Raw genomic sequence first — 20,654 nt, 5'->3', positions numbered from 1 at the left:
GTTCTTGTAAAAGTACATAAAAAAAACATGGTAAACTTTGAACAGAAGACATATGGATTTATGGATTATTATTCAGAAGCATCTGAGGAATTCTGAGCATTCATGAGTAGTCATTGGCTTTGCTGTAGCTCACAAGTTCAACGGCATTAGGGACAGTGCTGTTTGCATTGGAACAGCACACAGAAGTATTACTGCCAAGACAGATTTTGATTGCACCTCCATGCTATGAGTGTAATTGCTCAATAATGTGTATTGCAGCATGGGTTGCTGTTCAAAATCACAAAGTGTTGCTAATCTGGTTTTGAAGATCACTAATACATCTTTCAATTATAATTTATTTAATCAATGAAATGCCGGCTGGTGTGGCCGAGCGGTTCTAGGAGCTAAAGTCTGGAACTGCGCAACCAATATGGTCACAGGTTCGAATCCTGCCTCGCATGGCTGTATGTGGTGTCCTTAGATTAGTTATGTTTAAGTAGTTCTAAGTTCTATGACCTCTGATGTTAAGTCCCATAGTGCTCAGAGCCATTTGAACCAATCAACGAAATGCTCTACACAAGGACTAGTCGCACATCCCTTGTCATTTTTTTGCAATCGAACTGCATGGCCAAAAAAAAAAAAAGATTAAAGAAGAATATAGGAACAACTTGCCCAACATCACCTTGTGGGTAACACACACAGGTGTATAGACATGCAGCCCCGTATGATAAAAGTCCACCTGGCAGGTGTGTGACCACCTTCATAGCTCAGTGGTCAGCATGTCTGGCTAGTATGTGGAGAACCCGGTTTCTATTCCTGGTAGTGCCAGGAATTTTTTCATGGTAGGAGGACTGGAACAAAGTGCACTCAGCCTCTTGATGCCAACTGAGGAACTACTCGAGTGATAAGTTATGGCTCCAAAGCCAAGAAAAGTCAACAATGGCCGGGAGAGTGGCACAGTAATCCCACTCTCCTCTATACTGCACCCAATGATGCCATTGCAGAGGATGAAACAGTGGTCAGTTGGTGCCAACTGGTTCATCAGGGCCAGGAGACAGAGTTTTAGTAATTATGCGCACACTTACTGATACATGTAGCTATTTTTCTATATGATAACAGCCATATGGAAGGAGCTTGCAATATGCTGATCAAAAGAATGATGTTATGTATTAACTCTTCATAGAGGGACAGGATAAACTGTATTACCTAACAAGCAAACACGAAAAGTGACTCTGATCTCTAATTTGCAGTTCAGTCATGTTTTCCCTTTATTTACTCCATGATGAGAAAAAATCTTTTGAAAATGTGCATATCTTTGTGAAATACTATCCAACAGAGTGCAACAGTGCATTCCAGAACATAACACAAAACTGTGACTGAAAACAACGTACTCACCATATGTGCATAGGTACCTGCAGCTATACCTATATTAAGCTGAACGAGTTTTTATACCACCGTATTCTTATCCTCTACAATTCCCCCTCCTTCCCTCACCTTCTCACCCCCAAGCCGTCATCTCTGCTCCTACATGTTACCACCATCATAATCATCCCACCTGCTCCTGCCAAGACAATTATACAGCCCAGCCATGCCACAATGCCAGAAAAATTGGTTACATAGGCACCCCTTCCTTGTAGATTTGGGAATACTTGGCATCATTAACTCACACAGTTATGGATTGGTCAAACATCTAGCAATGCTTCTAAAATCACTTGTGGGATACTGCAGTCACCACGTAAATAACTCAGCTGATATTGTGAATGTACTTAATGGCGTGTGACTGCAGAGGTATGATCTTCTAATGAGTTTCGATGTTATATCACATTTTACGGAAGTACCACTTCAAGACTCCTTGAAACTCCTCGCTCAACACTCCAAGTGAGAAACAGTTAAATTTGCTGAGCATGTGCTGACTACCACCTACTTCATTTGCAACAGGGAGTTTTTTGAACAAATAGATGGAGCAGTCATGAGACCCTAACTGGTCCCGGAGATAGAAAATCACCATATGGAACATTTCAAGATGATGGCATTTCAAATTGCATCAATGCTTCTTCCAATGTGTCAAAAACACATTGGCAGTATGGGAACATGGCAGGCAGTTACTGGATGACTTTCTGGACCACCCTAACAGCATCCTTCAAAACATTACTTTTACTATGGGAATAGACGAGAATGGATGTCTCTCTTTCTTAAATATACTAATACAGAAGAAAGCAGATGGCACACTAGGCCAAGCAGTGTATATGAAGAAAAACCACACAGGCCTGTTCTTGCATGCATTAATCTGCCACCATCAAGCACTGGAGTGGGCAGTGCTAACCATTCTGGTACATAGAGTGTGCACCATGTGTGACAAAGAAAGCTTCCCAGCTGAGCTACAACACCTGAAGGGAGCATTCCATAAAAATGGGTACAATGAACACAAGTTGGAAGGGCATCCAAGAAAATGAAAGACAAGATGCAGCAAACTGGAAAGAGTAGAGGGAGACAAGAGACTCATGTCATTCCTTACTTGGGGCCACTCTCAGCCATGCTGGCTCTGCAAAAGACTTACTGAAACTTCACATACTTGGGATATACATCATCCCTTGTGTTGTGAATGCAGCCGCCAACATCAGACATATCAGTGTAGTATCTCAAAATACCATGATAAACACATCAAACACATCAGGTGTGCAAAATTGGGACACAGAGAGAAATCAGTAGTGGCAAAGCATAGCATAAACAGACATCAAACGCCTGATTTTGAGAACACCAAGTTGCTCTGCCAAGCTACTGGCAACTGTGACATCATTATAAAAGAATCCATATAAATATGGATCCATGAGAATCTTGTCAAGGGAACGAATGTTACTAACTTAGTTCAGCACAGAATCCCATGTCAGCAACAATACAACAAGTGTGTACCCAGTACTGTTCGGCATGCAATACACATCTGGAACGTCCATGCAGGGATCCGGATTTAAGCATAGCATCTGGCCCCCCTGCCTCTCTCGCCACTGCATCCTCATCTTCCTTCCTGATGACTGTTCGCAAACGACCCAGCAAGGTGGAGGAAGTTCATCACTAATGTAAATACTGGGACAAACACAACACCTTGAAACTTCAGCCAAAAATGATGAGTATGGAACAACATCATGCTGTCCCCTGGTTTGGAACTTAAAGAGCTTTTCATCAGTATTATAAGCTGAGAAAGTCTACATTCACACAAGCTTGGTTAGGTTTTGAACAGACCACCTAAGAACTGCACTCTTATAGCAAACAAAACCTGGCTTTTTTATTGTAGTGTTCCAACTAAGACATATAACAAGAACTGGGTGCTTGAAGAAGAGGATGTGTCTAATGTAATTAATGCAGCCATGATCAAATAAATCCTAGAAAAAATCTATTTGTCGAGTAGGGCAGTGTTGTGCTAACAAGAGACCTAATTTCAGCTGTCAATTGTCATGACTGCAAATAACTTTATTATTGTCAACTACACTTACAAGTTTTAACACAAAGTACCTTCCACATATTCTCAAAAAGTATGTTTTCACTGGCAATGAAGCCATTAGTGCTATGGAAACCTACTTCTGATAAAACATATCATTACATTAACAAATACACACTCAAAAGACAAAGCACAATCCAACAAATAAATGTTTTAGGTTTCATTCAGAAAAAAAACTCCGTGGAATCTGACACTGAATCAATACATTTTTCAATAATTTTATGACACTATGCAAATGGAAAAAATCACAATGTGTCACTTCTTTTTAAATATTCCTTTAAATCAGCTTTGATTATTCACAACTGTATTAACTCTGTGTATTCCTGCAACAATGATGATCAGGAACAAGTTTTTATGATGATATGTGCACGCTATGTGAACTTGATCGTACTTGTAACTGTAGAGATAAACAATTTTTTAACGGGTCAACTTGGATTGTTTTTTTTTCTCTTTATTGTAAAATTAAGACACACGGTGCACCAGTTTATTTATAAAAAGGCAATATTGCTGTCCTGAAGTAAAAACGTATGGTCTGCGGCAATTGTAAATGAAAATCAAGTGCCCAAAAATGTTTTGCTTGAATAACAAATACTACCGTAGTTAAAAAGTTACAGCAACAGAAATGTAGCAGTGTCAAGTAACCTTGCATTAACATGGTGACAGCCACTGTGTAATGTGTAATGTGTAATAGATAAAGTGACAAAAAATTCAAATTTCTTACCTTTGTTCTCGGCCAGCAGCACTGAACAAAATATAAAATTGTATGTATTAGCCAATTGCAAATGCATAGATCATGGAAAATAAATACATTTGTTTACAAAATCATGCTTAAATAACAATTAGTTCCTTATGTTTTAAAAAAATTTTTAATACACAAGGAACAAGACTGTGTCATATTACTCATATTGTAGATATTTAATATCTACAATATGAGTAATATGACACAGTCTCGGGAGTAATAAACAAAAATAAATGTTTTACTTTAAAAGCACTAGCATTCTGGCTAATACTTTGAAAAACACTCTTTACTAGTTTGCATGAATTTGCCACAACACGCGACTGTAGTCTCCACTACAGAATCAATTCCAAGACTAAATTACATTACTGAGGAATGCAGCATGCAATTTTTTGGTACCTTGACAACAAAGTGATTGAGCTCTCTACAGGAGAGCCTATTCTGTTAAAAGTGTAAAGGGACTCCAAATGACTGTAGTGTAGCAAATGAAACCTAATCTGTGGACCATGTGAAGATGACACATATCAATCCGAAAGGGTAATTTGGCAAATGATAATAGTCATACCTAACACAGATGAAGAATCATGACATTTTACATTTACCTGAGAGGACACAATCTGGATCACTGAATCAGTTAAAGTTGAGAAAATTATTATGGTTCACATCTGATAAGGTAATAGTCATTGAGTGCGAAAGCAAAGAAAAATATCTTTGGTCTGAATAAAGAAATGAATGAGCCATTTACCATCATATGCTTCAGAGGTTTAGAGAAGGGAATTGCATGGATGTGTTTAATAAAACTATGTCACATAACCTAAGTACTCCAACAGCACTGGCCTTCACAGAGACAACCAGTGAAGCAACTGTTCTAATAGAAGGCCAATACATTGCAACAGGAAAGTTACACATAATGAAAATGAAATGAAATGATCGTATGGCACTGTTGACCGGGAGGTCCCATGCGGGGAAGTTCGACCGCCGTATTGCAAGTCCTTTTTAGTTGCTGCCACTTCGGCGACTTGCCAGTCAATGATGATGAAAGACACGCAACATCCAGTCGTCGCGAGGCAGAGAAAATCCCCGACCCCGCCGGGAATTGAACCCAGGACCACGTGCGAGAGAAGTGAGAATGCTACCACAAGACAACGAGCTGCGGACATTACACATAAAAAAATTACCGAGAACTCAAACAATGGAAAATACATGTGCATGCACTTGCATGTGTGCGTACACAAACACACAAAAAAACACACATACACACACACACCGACAGCCACTGTTACCTTAAGATGCCTCCACATGCTGCACCTACCAGCCCACCATTACCGAGAGCTCTAAAGGCAAGTATGTCTACATCCTGAAGGACAATTTTAGAACACTTCATCATCAGTCATGATAACACAAACTCACAGGAAGTTCTGCTCAAAAATAAAGCAAAACATCAAATCACATCATCTGTTCCCTGGAGTTAGATCCATACATTGTTGTTTCTAGGAATGAATGAATTTTGTTTGAAAGTCCGCTGTCAACAAAATGATGTCAAACAGAGGATGTAATAATGTAAGTGCTGGTTTGTGGGGATACAAATGTTTACAGGTGCTCAACAATACACTGTGAACTTTAATTGCAAAGTTACTTCATAAATCTGTTTGATTGCAAATATGTAAAAGATAACTTCCTATGTGATACCCATAAGTTTACATTTACACCCAAAATATGTATTGTAGTAAAATTACCATATCTCATAGAAAACAACATTGCAAAAGAAATATAGGTTGAGTATAACATCTTGCCACTGTTGAAATCACTGGAGATGAAATAATATTTCAGTTGGAAATGAGAAAGGAAGGATTTATTGAGAAATCAGCATGGCATTTGGATAAAGCGATTTAGGAAAATTACAAGACACACAAACTATGATGGCCATGCAATGATTTGAAACCCACTGTTCCCAACTTCAAGACCAGTGTTTTAAACACTGAACTCTTTTTCATAAGAATCTTTCTGGAAATTCTGAGATCATAAGATTTAAAAAGAAACAGATGAAATCAACACAAGGGAACATTGAAGAAGAGAAGTGTGACAAATGGCAGCTTGACTTCCACTCAGTCCCCCGTTGATCAGTCTGGTGTGGCAGCTGAAGGTAGCAAAACAAAAACCACAATTTTAAATTCCGTGTTCAAGAAATTGTTCACACAGGAGAACTGTACAAACATCATTTGACCATCAGACATACTTTCATATGGACGACATAATAATAAGCATCCCTGGCGTAGAGAAACAACTGAAAGACTTGAGAGCAAGTAAGTTACCAGGTCCAGATGGAATCCCTACTTGGTTTTACAAAGATTACTCTATGGCATTCGCCCCTTACCTAGCTTGCATTTATTATGAATCTCTCGCCCAGTGCAAAGTCGTAAGTGACTGGAAAAATGCACAGGTGAATCCCGTATACATATAAGAAGGGTAAAAAAATGGACCCGCAAAACTGCAGTCCAATATAATAAATTTGCTTGAGACTGAGAAGCTTATGTCCATGGACCAGCATAGTTTTAGAAAGAATTGCTCATGCAAAACTCAACTTGCCCTTTTCCCACACAATATACTGTGAACTATGGATGAAGAGCAACAGGCAGATTCCATATTTCTAGATTTTCAGAAATCATTTGACATAATGCTCTACTGCAGGCTGTTAACGAAGGTACATGCATATGGAATAAGTTCACAGTATGTGAGCGGCTCAACGACTTCTTAAATAATAAAACCCAGTATGATGTCCTCGATGGCAAGTGTTCATCACAGACAAGGGTATCATCAGGAGTGCCCCAGGGAAGTGTGGTAGGACCACTGCTGTTCTCTATGTACATAAATGGTGTGGTGCACAGTGTGTGCAGCAGCCAGCGGTTGTTTGCTGATGATGCTGTGGTGTATGGTAAGGTGTCGAAATTGAGTGACTGTAGGAAGATACAAGATGAATGGCAGCATGTTTAAATGTGGGAAAATGTAAGTTATGCAGATGAGTAGGAAAAACAAACCGGTAATATTCACACACATCATTAGTAGTGTACTGCTTGACACAGACACATTGTTTAAGTATTTGGGTATGGCGTTGTAAAGCAATATGAAATGGAACAAGCTTGTGTGAACTGTGGCATGAAAGATGAATGGTGAACTTCAATTTGTAGGGAGAATTTTAGCAAAGTGTTGTTCATGTGTAAGGAAGACCACATATAGGGCGCTGGTGTGACCTACTCTTGAATACTGCTCGAGTGTCTGGGATCCATAACAGGCCGGATCGAAGGAGGAGATCAAAGCAATTCAGAGGCTGGTTGCTAGATTTATTACTGGTAGGTTTGAACAACGTGTAAGTGTTACAAAGATGCTTCGGGAACTCAAATGAGACTCCCCGGAGGGAAGACAACATTCTTTTTGAGGAACACTATTGAGAAAATTCAGAGAACTGACATTTGAAGCTGGCTGTCAAATGATTTTACTGCCACCGATGTACATTGCACGTAAGCACCATACAGATAAGATACGAGAAATTTGGGATCATACAGAGCCATATAAAAAATTGTTTTTCCCTCGCTCTATTTGCGAGTGGAACAGGAAAGGAAATGACTGGTAGTGATACAGAATACTCTCCGCCACACACCGTACAGTGGCTTGTGGACTGTCCATATAGATGTAATATCATCTGAGTTTGAATATTGGCTCCATTTGGTTAAGGATATGGAAATGAAGCAGCTGTGATCTATTCCATTTTCTTGAAGAAACTATCCCAGAACTAACCACAAGTGTTTCAGAGAGAGAGAGAATCAATCATGAGGGCCAGAGAGGATTTGGAGCCTGCTCCTAATATAAGTTCCTTGACATATAGACTGCACCAGTGCATTAGGCAGAAAGAGAACATTCTGTAGAAAAAATGTAAAGTTTGCCTATTTCACTGCATAAGTGCAAGGCTTCTGAAGAAAGGCAACTGCTGATCTTAAACGCAAAATAACAATTAAAGTTGATGGAGTAAAAGAGCACTGCAGTGCACTGAGACCACTGATGAACAAAAGTAATTATCAAAAGTATGAAAAGTCTTGAAAGACGTCTGTGAGACATCATCATACAAAACCACTCACATTTAAATGAAACAAGAAACTAATTTCTTGGATCAGATGATGTGGAATATGATGTCCATAAATGTCATGAATGAAAAAGACAAAACAGTGTGGGATTTACTCATATACTGCTGTTAAAGATTAGTGCCACATCAATATATTGTCCTTGTCTCTTCATAACAAAAGCAAACATTCATACACCTGACACTAAACTTTAAGAGTCTTGATTTAACTCACCCTTGATCAGTCATGTTTAACAATAACAATCACAACTCAGCATTAAGCATGTAAATGTTTTTAAATTCTTTACACACCTTACTACACCGGGACTGATAGTGGCAGAAACAACTGGTGTTGTCGATGACCGATCCTTGTCACGTTCACGACTGCTACCGGTGTGTCCCGCTGTACCCGATGCTGAGACGGATGATGATGATGAAGACGATGAAGTTTTTGAGCTGGATGACTTGCCTGATTTTCCAGTTGGAGCTATAAAAAAAGACATTTGTCATAGGACATCAAATTAATTTCATCTCCAATGAGTATGAAAATTATCCCAAATGTAGTTTCTACATTACACATAAAATAATTACAGTAAAACCGCAGTAAGGTACTCCCAACTAAAACTCTTCCCCATGTGAAATGCTCTTTGGCATCAGTCTCTCATAAACTTCCCAAAAGGCCTACATAAAATACTCCTGGTTAAAGTCCTCCTTTCCTGCAGAAGATATACTACCTTTCTTTGGTGGCACATTCTCATGAAGCTCCAGGAGGCTCATAAACACTCGTCAGCAGGTGACAGGTGATTTATCCAGTAGCACAAGGGAAAAGGTTGGCTGTTAATGACTGGACTTGGAAAATCATAAATTGTACATAGTTTTTTACGCAATGGCTGTGCAAAATAAGAAGACAGCATTTTCAATGACCAATAAATTGAAGAAAAGGAGATGTCACAAAACATATTTATGAAGTCTCTTGAGTTGTTATCTTTGATGTTGCAAGGAGCTGTCAGCAAGTACAACGACACTGAATTTTATTTTTGTAAAGGCATAATAAAGAACGAGAAAGTGAAAACTGCAAGATATGCCGAGCTGGAAAACATTTTAATTCACTGAATACAGCAACTCAGAGCTGTACAAATTCCTCTATGAGGAACATTAATTCAAGGCAAGGCTCCAGAAATAGCAATCAAAATAAAAACAGGAAATTATATTGTATCTATCGATTTGCCCATTAATTTTAAGAGATATGCTGGAAACTTTTACCAAAAAATCAAAGTTAAGACTGAATCTACAAACACAGAAGATATTATTGGCTGTTAAAATTGTGATTCAGCAGGTTTGATGATACTGTATGAAATATGCAGACAAATTTGGGCTGGTATTCAAACTTGTGCCTAACAAGTCTGCCACTGTACAAAATGAAACTTGCCACAGTGGGAAGTTCAGCAGAGTGACAGTACTCACTTCCACTAATGCTGATGGGACAGAACAACTGAAGTTGCTCATCAAATTGCTGTTGCTTCAACAATGTATATAAACTGCTATGCAGGTACATAAAACAGTGATGAAATTGGATGACAGAAGTAGCACTTTTGTCACATGGCTATGAGCATTAATATGGTGCACCTTGTACACAACTGTCATGTTCCCTGCAAAACAATGGACTTGCTTTTCTTTTTCCCAGTATGATTAGGAAACTTCTGCTATTACAAACATGACAAATTATTTTTATTGGAAGCATCATGCTCTACTGCATGTACAACACATTAATGTGCCAGAATCTGCAAAGCCACTGAACTTACTGCGCTGACTTTTATTGCAGCTTGATGAGATGATCACAAAAAATTGATTACAGAAGGCGGGCATTCTTAGAAATATTTATCATCTCTTGGAACTTTTTTGGGAAATGCTTTTGTACTAGAGATGACTGACTGTATAAATATATTATATCAGACATATGGAGGGGCAACTGTTAATGTTAACCATGCTGACAATGATGAGAGGCAGCCAATCCATGAAGAACTCAGAGATGACAATTTTCAAGACTTTGTTCCAGTTCACAATAATTTCACATCTCAGATATTGGATATTGATGAGATTACTGAAGACAATGCAGAACATAAAAGTGTTGAGGATAAAGGAGAGATGAAATTTCAATCAATGCCTGCCCATTTGAAACATCAAGTCCTGGATTAGTCTAATTTGCAGATATGTCTTCATGGAAAATGTTGAATCACCTGATGACATTAATTGTAGGCACAGGGAACATTCTGTTGTTAAACACTCTGTACAGACCGAAGCCACTGGTACTTATTCATCTTTTTTTACAAGTATTTCTGTGCTCTCAAAAACCAGTTCTATTTTATTGCATGAATTAATTAAATTTTGATTATAATACTCCATTTGACAAAGTGGAAGAGGCTCATTACCAGTACCTGGGAATCTGGATCTGTTAAATGATGATGATGATGATGATATAATACTCCATTTATTTCTTTTTATACTATCTGTAATCCATTTACATACATGCATATAAATGTTACTTCATTACAACATTTTTCTCTTTAAAGTTCAATTTCCTCTTGAAGAACACCTTAATGAGACTTTATTGCAATAATTACCAAGACATGAAGTGACAGACCGGTAAACAACAGTTTCATTGCAACAAAATTGACTGAAATGTTATAAGATGTCTGACACAAAGAAATGGTGATGTTGCATAAGTATGAAACAATAAGTATATAGTTTATGGAATTCAAAATGCTAGTGATTATGAAATATTTTTTTTCTGAAACAGCCATTATTTTATTTACAGTTTTTACTGTTTTCAAGCAGAAACTATTAATAACTTTTGTAGTAATTTGTAAACATTTGTGTGGCAAATTAATGAAATAGAAAACAAAAAGCATTCAATGTAGACAAACGTCAACATCATTCACTTTGCATTAATCAAATAAAATAAATAGTTCTCAATGGTGGGTGTTATAATATCCGTAATTATGAACACATTGGAGACTGGCCACTTAGAAGAACATCAGGCACAGGAAACCGGCCATTTATGACATTATCTAAAGTGTTACTGGACATATGTAACTGATGTATCTTCAAGAGTAATACATACTAAAACAAGGGGCAAGCTTCAATATTTATTTTTCATATTTACTTCAGTTGTTCAATATGGTTACAAATTTTAAAATAATGATAACAGATAGTATAATTATCTTGCCAAGAAAATAGTGTGAGGTGAGTTACTGAGCAGTTCCTTCCCCTTGTGGTTCCAAAATTTTTTGCTCACTCAACACAAATGGCATATTGTAGCAGAATTACGGCAAACTGTGAAACCTAATGAGTACACGCACAACATTATATCAATGCAGTCACATTGGCTCTGCCATTTGTGACAGCAGTTGTCACATTTGCAAATGTTTCTTTGGAATTAATTCTAGAAATTGGCAGCAGAAGGCAGCACCTGTCAAGAGGCAGGTAATGAGACATCCATACATTGTCCTCAAATGAAATAAGTCCTGTTTTCAAGCAACAGATGGCTCACACATTGAGAAAATCGTGGGCCAGCCTATACTCAGGTGCGGTCTTTTTAACACAAAGTTGTGAAATTGTTAAAACTCAGAGCTCTGTGTATGTATGTATATACACTCCTGGAAATTGAAATAAGAACACCGTGAATTCATTGTCCCAGGAAGGGGAAACTTTATTGACACATTCCTGGGGTCAGATACATCACATGATCACACTGACAGAACCACAGGCACATAGACACAGGCAACAGAGCATGCACAATGTCGGCACTAGTACAGTGTATATCCACCTGTCGCAGCAATGCAGGCTGCTATTCTCCCATGGAGACGATCGTAGAGATGCTGGATGTAGTCCTGTGGAACGGCTTGCCATGCCATTTCCACCTGGCGCCTCAGTTGGACCAGCGTTCGTGCTGGACGTGCAGACTGCGTGAGACGACGCTTCATCCAGTCCCAAACATGCTCAATGGGGGACAGATCCGGAGATCTTGCTGGCCAGGGTAGTTTACTTACACCTTCTAGAGCACGTTTGGTGGCACGGGATACATGCGGACGTGCATTGTCCTGTTGGAACAGCAAGTTCCCTTGCCGGTCTAGGAATGGTAGAATGATGGGTTCGATGACGGTTTGGATGTACCGTGCACTATTCAGTGTCCCCTCGACGATCACCAGTGGTGTACGGCCAGTGTAGGAGATCGCTCCCCACACCATGATGCCGGGTGTTGGCCCTGTGTGCCTCGGTCGTATGCAGTCCCGATTGTGGCGCTCACCTGCACGGCGCCAAACACGCATACGACCATCATTGGCACCAAGGCAGAAGCGACTCTCATCGCTGAAGACGACACGTCTCCATTCGTCCCTCCATTCACACCTGTCGCGACACCACTGGAGGCGGGCTGCACGATGTTGGGGCGTGAGCGGAAGACGGCCTAACGGTGTGCGGGACTGTAGCCCAGCTTCATGGAGACGGTTGCGAATGGTCCTCGCCGATACCCCAGGAGCAACAGTGTCCCTAATTTGCTGGGAAGTGGCGGTGCGGTCCCCTACGGCACTGCGTAGGATCCTACGGTCTTGGCGTGCATCCGTGCGTCGCTGCGGTCCGGTCCCAGGTCGATGGGCACATGCACCTTCCACCGACCACTGGCGACAACATCGATGTACTGTGGAGACCTCACGCCCCACGTGTTGAGCAATTCGGCGGTACGTCCACCCGGCCTCCCGCATGCCCACTATACGCCCTCGCTCAAAGTCCGTCAACTGCACATACGGTTCACGTCCACGCTGTCGCGGCATGCTACCAGTGTTAAAGACTGCGATGGAGCTCCGTATGCCACGGCAAACTGGCTGACACTGACGGCGGCGGTGCACAAATGCTGCGCAGCTAGCGCCATTCGACGGCCAACACCGTGGTTCCTGGTGTGTCCGCTGTGCCGTGCGTGTGATCATTGCTTGTACAGCCCTCTCGCAGTGTCCGGAGCAAGTATGGTGGGTCTGACACACCGGTGTCAATGTGTTCTTTTTTCCATTTCCAGGAGTGTATTATGATAACTAACTGTAAACTATACTAAATCTTTCAAGTTTCATCCTGATAATGTGAAGGACTGTGTCACATACACCATGACTTGTGCAGATCTGTGATGGTTTACAAAATATTACTTGTGAACAGAGTATGTGCAGAAGCAAAAAATCAAATTCAACACCCTGAATGATGGTTCAATCTGAATAAAGTTTTGTTAACATATTATACATGTCATAAACTGTATATAATAAAAATTGCAGGGCCATATATTTATGAACAGATCACCCTGGATAACAGTTACAGTTTTTGTATACCTTCATCTAGCTCCAATGTAATCATGGAATTAAGCTTGGAGAAACTCACTTCCGGGACAAGTGCAGTTTCAATAGAGATGACAGCTACAGGCTTCCGACTTAAAGGTTGTCCACTATTCGTGTACCCAGCCACAACACACAAGGAACATAAACAACTATCTGGAAGCCACCTCAGCAGCATGACAATAACAATATTTTTACAACATTCTCCTCCTTTCACTACCTGCTTTTAGTACTTATACAGTGACAGCAAGCCACCAATAGTAGCCTGGCGACTTTTACCCGCAACAAGTGAAGAGAAAACCGGATTTTGTAAGTGAACACAGCACTGATTTTCAAAAGTGTTCAGTCACCCAGGGACACCAGGAGACCCATGACGAAAATCTCAGCAGGGAGCTTACAGTGTTGCGTTCTGAATAAGATTGAAGAGGAGTACGAATGGCCTAACAACTAAGAATGACAGTGGCCACAAAAGCCAGCTCACAGTTAATGGATCAGAATATAGATTCTTCTTGCCATTATAAATAGGAATAACAACTGCTTTTAAATGGCAATAACCACTTATTCTACTGGGTTACTTGTCATCCTTTCAGTTTTCTATTATCAGTACCATGTTACATGTAATAATTTATTTTTAATTTAATTGAAGAATGGAAAGAAACACATTGAACAACGTAGTGAAACAAGAGGTATTTGTGAATAGAGAGAGATGCAGAATGTATGGGAACATGATAATTTGCTTCAGTGGGAGTGAAAACTGCCTACAACCCAGATTCAGATTGGCTGGCAGCCCTATTTCAACATCTCATGGATTTGAACAATTACACTGTGCTTTTGCCCATCTAGGAACAATGAAATTTAATGGCAGAGATTTCAAAATGTCCTACATGTGACCTCAACTTCTGAAAACACCTGCACATATGAGGAAATCAATTTCACACTGTGGCTTAAATTCCTTATCAGTTCATAATACCCTCTTACACACCAAGAAAGCTGTTGAATGGAGGCCAAAAATGGTTGACAATCATACATACAAGGATGTTGTTTAAGAAAGTGCTGCAGTTTTTATTGGATTCATCAAATGACTTTTTAAATGTTATATTGGATTGTCCAAGTGGCAATTGCAGAATAATACATTACCATGAGGCTGTGTATGTGGGACGGACAGCAAGGGGTAACCAGGAACAAGTGTCTCAGCTCCTGGTAAGCCTCCAAATGACATGCCCCCTGCCGCCTGCAGCCGTACCAGGTAGTCCTGTACTGCAATGTGGGACGCCATTGTCCACCATGCTGCTGAAGAAAGTCCATTATTAATTTTGGTAACTTTTTAAATGAAAGAACTAAAAAACAATTACTGGTATTGTAATCATTGGTATTAACTCGATAAATTAACACATGCATAAGGATTCTTAACTTACCTAAGTACATTTCTTACCTTAGCTCTCATTGTTTCTGCTTGCTAGCTAGTTCAGTTTTACATACTGTATTCAATACTAGTAGTCAATTGCAAATTAGTACATCATTGAATACAGTTGAATCATGGAACATAACAAAGCCAAAGAAGAGGAAAACTGAAGAATTTGAAATTTGAAACAGCAGAAGGATACTGAAAGTTAAGTAGACGGTGTGAAATGAAGAGGAAATAACAGTGTATTTATTAATCTGTAGTAAACACTAACAAGAAGTACACATTTGGATTTGGGCATTTGTTAAGGCATACTTGGTAACTGAAAGAAGACAGAATACGGAAGAGTTTTTAGCAGGTGGGTGAGGACATGTAACCAGATTATTGACGGTGTTACACTTAGTAGGAATGCGGAGATGAAAACATTAACACAAGGTAAAATGTACCATAGGAGAGCTACAAACAAATCAAATGATTGTTGAAAACAATACTGTTTGAAGTCACCTGAAAGTGCCTACACACTGCAGTGATACACAACAGTGAATCAGACTCAAGAAGAGTCAAAAAAATTCTGGATGTCCTGTCAGAAGTAAAAAGAACTGTCATCCATTACTCTTCATATTCTCAAATAAAAATTTGCTGAAAGCATTTCTCAGAGCGTATAACTCTGCTCTACAGGCTGAGGTAGCTATCTCTCCCTTCTCAGAAAAAAACCATTTCATGGACTCAGTTGATTGGTATGCTGTTTACCTAGACAGATAGTGCGTTGCCACAGAATAAATAAATAGATCATTGACACCTTTTGTATCATCGACAGACATCAGACATTCCATGAAATATAGTAAGAAAAATGAACCAGCACAACTGCCTGTGAAGATAAAACTTTTACACAGGAAAATAAGCAAACCCAGTATTTGGAGTACGCGATGATGGAGAAGTGTAGTTCTATTGTATTGTTGGATGGGGCATTCTGTAAACTTCAGTGGGAGCACAGAAGATTTTGCGATGAACTGGGACTTACAACAGAGGACTGACAATCTCATATCTGAATCAGATTTGCAACGAATAGTGTATTGGGGCACACGCTGATTACCGAATATCCTGCGAGCTTTCTAACCGAATAGCCGAATATAAGACAAAAGTATTCGGTCGGCGCGCGGCGGGAAAACTTGTATCGTCGCGTTTGTTTCTCGCACTTTTCTTCAAATATGCTTATCTCCCGCTCGCGTCGTACATAGTTACCAACAGTAGGGACATGTGCCTATGCCTAGGGACTTTTGGCTGTTTTCTCCAAAACGTAGGGACGGATTTCTGATCCCTCTATAAAACGTAGGGATTTTTCTGTCCAGGAAAGAAAAATTACAAAATACGAAATTAAAAAAGAAAAATTTGCAAAACTGTGTAAATTTTAAACATTGTATACGTCTGTTACCATTGCGTACGAAAAGTTGACCTATAAGGGTATATCTCAGGTACGAAATGAAGTGCAGAAGGAAAGTATTTTCGTCACTGTCTGGAGAGGGCACGGGACGGGGGAAATACTTATGTATTTGCTGCTTAGCGCTCCTCGTGCCGATGAGCTGCCCCCTCTTAAGGTACATATTTCGCACGTAAGTAACATAGATTCGGGAATGCGCATTACGAGAAAATCGTTTTCAAACGCGATACTTATTGGCAGCAAGGAACGTAAATTAAAGCTGTTGCACTATAACGCAATGATTGGACGAAAAATGGCCTGGGGAAACCCTGACTCTAGCAACACAGTGTGAATAGAAGACAATCAACGCGAATAGATCCAAATGGGACCGACATGCGACTGCCGAAACCAGGGGCCCATCACGTAACTTCTTGAGCTTGGTTGGTTTGTGGGATTAAAGGGACCAGACTGCAACGGTCATCGGTCCCTTTTTGAGCTTCTACTATAGTCTTTGCACCATTCTTACTTCCACAGTTACATTCTTAACTACCGCGGCGGCGACTGTATTTCAATCTTTGTTGTGTGTTCACACATTGAAAACAAAGGATAAACAGATCGCGTAGATTAGTTCGGTTCCTTTAGCCTTAACATAAAAAATATAATGTAAAAAAAATTACCAGCAAAAGTTAAGAATGAATCTTTTCTTTTCAGACACCACAAGCGGAGAAGAACTAAAATTGTGCGTAATTTCTGAAAGGAGGACTCCATTTCGCTGCGTCTTTGGCGCCTTTAGTAGGAAGCACAAAATGATGTCTGCAGCACATGGCGTAGAGACTAACAGCAACAAGTTTCCCAAATAACATTGTGGATATTTTGTTTGAAACCAGTGACCGCTGACCATTCATTGTACAGTAAAAGGGGAAATGTTACCACCCAATATGTGATTAGTTTTTGTCACTACAGAATTTTTTGAGTATGGAGGGACTTTCAAGGTGAGCTTAGGGACTTTTCACATGTCGTGTAGGGGCACGGTCGAAAATAAGTTGGCGACAGTGGTGTCGCGCAATTGTTACCGAGCTGCGTGGTTTGTTGACAAGTTTATTTTGATACACATCGTCAACACAAGCACAGTTCAACGCACACTCTACGTTTTGATTTGTTTAAAAGTGAAACTGTGTAAGGTCTAACTAATAATAATCGATTATGGATTCTAAAAAAATCGCCAATAAGGACATATTTCGAGGACGATGAAAATAATCCGAAAAATGTTGTGTGTACATTGTACTACATAAAAATTTCTCGTGTTGGCGTTAGAAAGAAGGTGACTACATACGAGTGATAAATCATTTGAAAAACAAACACACCGAGGAACATAGTAAGTTGTTTGCAACCTACGCTTCCTAAGGGGCAAGAAATTATGGGTCGAGATGCAGGTGTGAGTAAACCTGCGACATCAAAAAAGCAACTGAGTCTTGAAGAATCCGTAAACCATAATGATGCTGAGGCTAAAAAGTACCATCTGCTCATGCCGAAATGATGGCACCTGACAATGAGGCAGTAAATATAGCAGGAAGACTGGTTTTTTGAAGACTGATAAATAGCTGTTTACCGCGGTATAAAATAACAAGCCGCCCTTACTTTTCAGACGAAATAATTCCAGAAATATCTCGTAAGGTAGTTGAGAAAATTAAAACATTACTTTCAGGGATTATATTGCCGTGACATGGGACAAGTGGACGTGCTTGCATAATCGAAACAGCTTTTTAAGTTTTACTGCGCATTTTATTGATCGTAAATTCAGTGTCAAACATGTAGTATTGAACATCAAGCACTTTGGGGGGGCAGCATACGGCAGAAAACATAGCGATTAGTTTACAATAAATGGCAAGCTTGTGAGACATCCAGCCGACAAACATTCATGTCATTATTCGTGATAATGGAGGAAACTAAGTGAAAGTTGTTAGTAGCGCTGGGTTCGCCTCAGTGTGTTGTTTCATTCACACTCTTCAATTAATTGTTAACGATTGTCTGAAGGCTCAATCAAATGCGATTCAAATGATAGCAACAGGTAGCAGGATCGTAACTCGTTTTAATCGTTCTGGCACTGCTCAAGAGAAACTGAATTCTGTCCAAAAAGATTTGGATCTCTCTCGGCATGGATTGGTGCAAGATGGCACTGCTCAAAAAAATGGTTCAAATGGCTCTGAGCACTATGCGACTTAACTTCTGAGGTCATCAGTCGCCTAGAACTTAGAACTAATTAAACCTAACAAACCTAAGGACATCACACACATCCATGCCCGGGGCAGGATTCGAACCTGCGACCGCAGCGGTCGCGCGGTTCCGGACTGAGCGCCTAGAACCGCTTTTTTTTATTTTATTTTTATAAAAATGGTTCAAATGGCTCTGAGCACTATGGGACTCAACTGCTGTGGTTATCAGTCCCCTAGAACTTAGAACTACTTAAACCTAACTAACCTAAGGACATCACACACATCCATGCCCGAGGCAGGATTCGAACCTGCGACCATAGCAGTCGCACGGTTCCGGACTGCGCGCCTAGAACCGCGAGACCACCGCGGCCGGCTTTATTTTTATACAAATGGATAAAAGGAAGGCCGTTCCTCTTCGGCTACATAAACAGAATAATAGGAAGTCGTCCCGTTACGACAAAGGATGCTCCATACTATAGCCCGCTGCGAATTTTTCGATGACTGTCTTCTCATTGCTATGTTGTTTCCGTTGTTTGTTCAATCTCATAAAAAAAAAAAAGGAACTGGGAAGAGGTGCTATGGTTATCTTCTCATGTCATCGATAATCCAGCTGCGAGGCGAATTATGGAATGCGCTCCAAAGAAAATTAGAAAAATATTGCCTATATTTAGGGTTCTTGACGATCGCACAATGTCGTTCGTTGAGGTAATACCAAAAATCGGGTACTGTCTTTTCGCCATTACCGAAGAGGTAGTGAACAGCGTGGCCGCTGATCCACATCACAGAGTTCGTTTTTGCTCTTGGGAAATAAATCTTATCGGGGAAAAGAAGTGATCGGGTAGTTATCCTGTCGGGAGTCGTGCGTGTGAGAAAAGCCAATATCTGACGCACCAAATACCAAACGTCCTTTGCCGACCCGCATTCGAAACGATGTTCATCCGTGTCAATCACTTGGTATGTGGCACACAAGGGTGAATCAGCGAGGTGGATGTGATGTAGGCGGGACTGGCACAACTGTTTCCCATTAACAGTTACGTACCATGCAGATTGCACGTTAGTATCAAGGGTGGTGGCATTCACTGCCTGCCACACAGCGCGCCACTTTGTATTGGGGTGTTTGCTTTCAATCACATTCGGCGTCCTGTTCATTTGCATGGCAGCATATATCGCCCTCGTCATCATCAAGCGTGTGGGTAGTAGTGCGGTGCGGATGTAGCTTAATTCAAGGAAGAATTGGCTAATGTAGAAGAAAGGTGCTGGGATGTCCGATATCATCACAGGGGGTGCGAGTGAGATTGGTCGTAAGACTTCCAGTAAGAGATTTGTGAGGCACGTCGGACTTCGTCGCCACAGTTGCAGGTGACAGCTGACAAACAGGGCCTTCGCTCTGTTCTGAACATGACAAAGGCCTAAACCCCCTCTGCTCCTCGGGAGGGTTAGGGACTCGTAACGAATCTTAAATAACATGCCCGTATTAACAAAGGATCCCAAAACCGCCAACATGCGGTGAGCCAGGGTAGGTGGTACGGGGAGTATCTGTGCAAAATGGGGGATACGTGACGCCAAATAGACGTTAGCATATCGTGTCCGTTGCAGGAGGTCTAGATGTCGCAGACGGTGGTCACTTATTCCTGCTCTCATCTGATTCAATAAACGCCTGTAGTTAAAGGCTGTTGAACGCTTCATGTCAGATGTGAAATCAATGCCAAGACAGCGGATTGTGTCACTGATTCTTAGCGGTGCGACACTCTCGTCAGGTAGGCCTCTGCCTATAGGCAGGGCGTGTGATTTGTGGAGATTGAGATGGCTCCCCGATGCCACGCCGTAGGTCGCCACCCACGCCAGTGCTGCACGAACTTCGTCATTATTGCGAAGAAGGAGTACCAGATCATCCGCATAGGCAGTGCAGCAAAAAGTGTGTCCGCCAAGGG

The 20,654-nt window shown here is 40.6% G+C and overlaps 1 protein-coding gene across 1 annotated transcript in view; it reads right to left on the bottom strand.

The window, feature by feature from the left end:
* The window catches only part of LOC126249416 (bromodomain adjacent to zinc finger domain protein 2B-like), a 352,537-nt gene that overhangs the window by 301,435 nt on the left and 30,448 nt on the right, over positions 1-20,654 (bottom strand). The window contains exons 7-8 of the mRNA XM_049951070.1: positions 14,829-14,981; positions 8,632-8,806 (exon numbers count right to left, since the gene is read on the bottom strand). Coding sequence (XP_049807027.1) covers positions 8,632-8,806; positions 14,829-14,981 — 328 coding nt within the window. The remainder of the gene's footprint in view (positions 1-8,631; positions 8,807-14,828; positions 14,982-20,654) is intronic.

Source organism: Schistocerca nitens, chromosome 3 (assembly GCF_023898315.1).
Source record: "Schistocerca nitens isolate TAMUIC-IGC-003100 chromosome 3, iqSchNite1.1, whole genome shotgun sequence".
Taxonomy (NCBI): domain Eukaryota; kingdom Metazoa; phylum Arthropoda; class Insecta; order Orthoptera; family Acrididae; genus Schistocerca; species Schistocerca nitens.
Note: the sequence above shows the minus strand (reverse complement) of the source record. Positions and strands in the feature narration are given on the sequence as shown.